At 37.4% G+C, this 4,682-nt stretch overlaps 1 protein-coding gene across 1 annotated transcript; it reads right to left on the reverse strand.

Annotated features, from left to right (window-relative positions):
- Positions 1-709: 709 nt before the first annotated feature.
- Positions 710-1,766, reverse strand: LOC122639936 (protein translation factor SUI1 homolog). Its single transcript, XM_043832987.1, has 4 exons — positions 1,644-1,766; positions 1,309-1,514; positions 1,164-1,217; positions 710-1,049 (listed from the first exon to the last, which is right to left on the reverse strand). The coding sequence occupies exons 1-4, from the start codon at positions 1,678-1,680 to the stop codon at positions 1,005-1,007; spliced, it is 342 nt and encodes a 113-aa protein (XP_043688922.1). The 5' UTR covers positions 1,681-1,766; the 3' UTR covers positions 710-1,004.
- Positions 1,767-4,682: the final 2,916 nt, after the last annotated feature.

Raw genomic sequence — 4,682 nt, forward strand, 5'->3', positions numbered from 1 at the left:
CATAATGAATGCTACATACAAATTTCCTTCTCCCTCTATGATTAGTTTATTCTCTCCCCCAATTTAACTAGCACACAATAATATGATCGGTGGGTTTGTTACAGCATGGATATGGGATGAAATAGAGAAGACAATCACTTGCTACTGCTTTATACATAAACACATTAATACAATTTTGGAGAAAAAAGATGATAGAGAAGAATAAAAAAGTTTCCAAAACGCTATTATTTTACTCTCAAAGCACAGTCTAGCTAAGCAGAATATATACATAAAAACAAATCAATTCCACAACTAAGGCCTATGATTGACTCGCAGAGCAGAATTGCAACAAATCATAACCTTAAAAAGCCATATGTAGCTACTGTAAAATCAGAAGGATACCAATACTACTTCCTACAGATCGACTGTATCGATCAATGTTAAATCTATCGGTTACTGATACAACCAATTCAGTACCAGTACCTAAATCCATGGTACAAAGCCTCTGTGTTCAAGAAGTACAATTCCCAGAAACATGGATATATGCTCAAGAGCTCATGTCTGTGCGAGTGCATAGTAGACCAGGTTCGGGTAAGAAATTTACATGTCTTGAACAAACCTATACATGCTTGCAATCACTGTTACTTGTGGTGGCATCACAATGTTCTGAAACTACCATGACAATCGCCCCGCCACCACCACATCACCAAAACCATAAACAGGAAAGATATGAAACAATTAATTTGCGAATAGGTGGATAGAAATAACTTGTATCCTCCGATAGCTTGTTATTATAAATATAGACCACGGAATAAACCATAGTTTACACACATTACACAAAGTAGCTTGAGGAAGATGAACTAATAAAGCGTCAAATGTAGGGTACCAAGTCATTTATGAGCACACACATCTAGTAGTATTGTAATATATTCTGAAGTCCAGATACTAGAGTTCTTGCTTGTCATGCAGAAACACATTAATAGATGGGGATTAGTCTGACTGCCAATGCCTGCTAAAAGTTCTGCTCAAAAACCATGAATCTTGATGTGCTCCTTCTTCACAATGCCAGCCTGTTGACCCAAAAACAAGAGAAGGGGACTGATCAGTAACTATCCTAACTTGTACATGTGGCAAATACAGTAGCAGTAACAACAATTGTCCACATGGTGGGAAGGAAGGATCACCTGAACAAGGAATGTGGAGACATTCTTCCTCTGGTCACCTTGGAGCTGAATTACCTGCAGCCACATGTAACAAACTATCCGTAAGATAACAAGTCATCACTAAATCTAACAGAGGGGTAAAGAACCATTAAGGGATCACACCAACCTGGCCTAGCTCTGGGTCCTGGACGACAGTACCATTGCAGCAGAATTCCTTCTTGAGGTCCTTGAGGATCTTATTGTAGCTAAATTCTTTCTTTAAACCCTGCACAGTAGTCAGGCTTTTCCTACCATTTCGCTGTTGTATACGGACATGCACATATTCTTTTGACCCAGCACCTGAGTCCTCAGCATTTGCCTCTGCGAAAGGATCTACCTCGCCACAGGGGGAAAATAGGGGATTAGCTCAAATATATATTTACAAATAAGAATCCTTACATAAAAACAAATAACACAACCCCTAGATATAAAGAACAATGTTAGATGAAGGAGAATACATACCGAAGGCAGTAGGAATCTGGACGTCGAGTTCAGACATGAACTTTGGTTTTTCGAAGTTTAGTAGTGACGAATGAGACTTTCTTAGTTTTCAACTAAGGATTTGTTCCGAGATGGAGCTGTAAAACTAAATCCATCAGATCCCTGGTAAATAAAAATAAAAATAAAGGAACAGGACTATACCACAACTTAAAAATCATTATTTCAAGTTCAAAAGGTTGGAACATCAAGGAGGGAATTTTTTTTTTTTTAATGCTTAAGCATAAATCAAATATAGCATCCACTAGTAAGTGTAGCAAAGCATCGAAAGTAAGTGTAGTATCACAGTATGGAATGGTTGGAAAGTTCTAAACAGCAGGAACGATTTTGAAAGACCAAAATTTGACAAAATTGCCATAGTTAACTCAAGAGTATATCAGTATATGTGTGGGTGGGTTGGGGAACCTAAAAGGTAAGTGAGGATACCAAAAACATACTAAAAAGTATTTTTGTTGATTTTGGTAGTGAAAAAAAAAAAAAAAAAAAAAAAAAAAAAAAAAACCCAAAAACACCAGTACAGTTGTCGTCAGCTATACACAATAGTTCATTTTCAAAAGGTGGGGTGACAAGAACCTATCAAGGAAAGTAGAACACACACACCCCCTCCTCTTCCTTACTGCATAAGGTACAAAATATGGGTGTGTCGAAGTTATATATAACTTAAACCCCACAAAAAATAAAGTAGATTAACGCACACCAAAAATTACACTGAATCAAGAGCACAGCGATCTGAACCAAAAAATATCTGTTTTATATCAGTCAGCAGCAAAAATAACACAGAACAAGAAAACCATAAAAAAAATTTTTGCAAGCAAATAAGATAAAATCTACACAAGGAATCGACCTATGAATACAAATTTCAATGAAAGTAACGAAGATAAATCTCGTGTAGCAGAACAAATAAGATAAAACCTACACAAAGAAGCAACCAATGAATTAAAACCTATTCCAGGAATCAACAGATTTATTTCTAGATGAAACCCAAAAACAGTCAAACGTCTTCAACAAGAAGAACTGAAAAGGAATACACCTACATCATAAAGCGAAAATCCATGTAATGGAACCAAGCATATATCAATTACCTACAAATCAAATATTTAGAAAAGGCTTTGATTCCAGAGAAACCAAACATGGAGAAAAGAGGAAACGATCAACAAGAATAATACTCTCAAACCCTAGAAAACAAAAAGATTAGCGCAAGAAAACCCTAACATACAAGTACAATCCTTACACGTATAAAAGAAAAGAAAACCATAACACAAAACAGCTGAATCGAACAAGAAAAAAAAACATGGATGGAAAAAAGAAATTTACAAGAAGTTCAGAGAAAGGAAGTTCAGATCTTCGAATATTTAGATATAAAATATCAATTAAAAACGAAAAAAAGAAACAACCAAACAATTAGCCCAACGACAATGAGAGTAGAGCGACCGATACCTGAAGCGAACGGGCCGAAAACGAAGACGAAGAACAAGAAACCCTAAATCGTAGAGAGATTCGAGAAAAGAAATTCGCGGAGAAAAACAGAGATAAGATAGGTAAGAGTGGTTGGGGGAGGTTATGGACTTTATTTATATGGTAGAGAACAACTCTCAGGTCCTAACCACGCATCAACTATATTTTGACGGCCCAGATTCGCTTGGATAAGCAGTGTAGATATTTTTGCCACGTGTATATTAGAACGGTTGAGATTGTTTCAAGACAAGAGAATGATATACCGTGCGTTGTACGCACGCTTGGGTCGTTAGGAGTCAAGACTGCGACATTATCTTGTTGGAGGCTTCTGTATCATCGTGATTCACTGCATCAAATGTCATACGTGTCCCACTTAGGCTTTGTCCAGAAAGGCTGGGCCATGCACGGCCACTAAAGTCTAAAAGGTTAAAAGGGCCGTGAACCACATGGCCTGTGATGCATTTTTATACATTTTGACGTAAGGTGCGCTCACCCAACGTTCTACGCCTCATTTCAACGCTATCTTTATTTTGGAATCTCTGGTGTGTACCGTAGATTTTTTTGTTTGGGGAAGTGTTCTCGGTAGGGAGTGTGGCCCTGCACGTACACGGGGGCCAATGAGAGAACGTGTGGAAGCATCAAGGTGGCTGAATGTCTGCCTTACATAGGGGCAGGGAGGTTATGTTGCCATCCACTATGCCTGGGCGTGGGTGATACACTTCTTCATAGAAAAACTTTCTCTTTTTTTCATTTTTAATTTTGTATTTTAGAAGAATCTATATGCTATCGGTCTATATTAGTAAGATGTTAAATATAAGGGAACATGTTTTCTGTCCAAAAACATGGCTTGTGCCAGTGCAGGGGTCAATGGGAGAGGCATGAGGGGCATGCTAACTTGACGTCATTCTCACCTTCCTCCGGCTTATCACTGGTAGTCTGTTCAGCGTTTCAAACTCAACGGTGGCAACTAAACACGAGGGTTTTGCTCGTTGCGAGACTAGCATGCAGAAGCACCATTGGGGGTGGGTGATCATTTTGCCCCATCTTGTGTCTGGTACAAGAACCAGGCTCCCAAACATGCTTCTTTTTTCCTAAATATAAATTGAAATTGTTTATAAAAATCTAATAAAACCATTAAATTGAAATTATCATTTTTGGGCTTGGGTTGGTGAAAGAATGTGCATCTGATTAATAAATGGTATAGCTTGATTTTAAACCGTTTAACCATTGGGTTTGAACCATTTACAAACTGTTAAAACGATTATATTTAATTCAATTCAATTAAATTGTTTACACCAAGTCTTCATAATCTGGTAAGTGCACATAGAATTTACACTAGACAGTACACATTGAACTAAACTGAATAGAACAATTTAACTTGAAATTGAACCATTTAACACCATTGTATATTGAAATCTTAATTACATGCCAACCAATTGCAGACAGCAAAACAATATACTTAATGAGGAGAGAGAAGGGAAGCCATATATCCAAGGTTTAAAGTATCAATATTGTATCGTATCGGAGAGACACAAGATACACTAAAGA

Source organism: Telopea speciosissima, chromosome 9 (genome assembly GCF_018873765.1).
Source record: "Telopea speciosissima isolate NSW1024214 ecotype Mountain lineage chromosome 9, Tspe_v1, whole genome shotgun sequence".
Lineage (NCBI taxonomy): Eukaryota > Viridiplantae > Streptophyta > Magnoliopsida > Proteales > Proteaceae > Telopea > Telopea speciosissima.

Bases quoted from the DNA above. Each gene is read 5' to 3' on its own strand.
- LOC122639936 (XM_043832987.1), bottom strand. From the start codon at position 1,680: ATGTCTGAACTCGACGTCCAGATTCCTACTGCCTTCG. The intron at 1,515-1,643 runs GTATGTATTCTC...GTGGCGAGGTAG, and splicing joins CCAGATTCCTACTGCCTTCG to ATCCTTTCGCAGAGGCAAAT. The intron at 1,050-1,163 runs GTGATCCTTCCT...TTGGGTCAACAG, and splicing joins TCTCCACATTCCTTGTTCAG to GCTGGCATTGTGAAGAAGGA.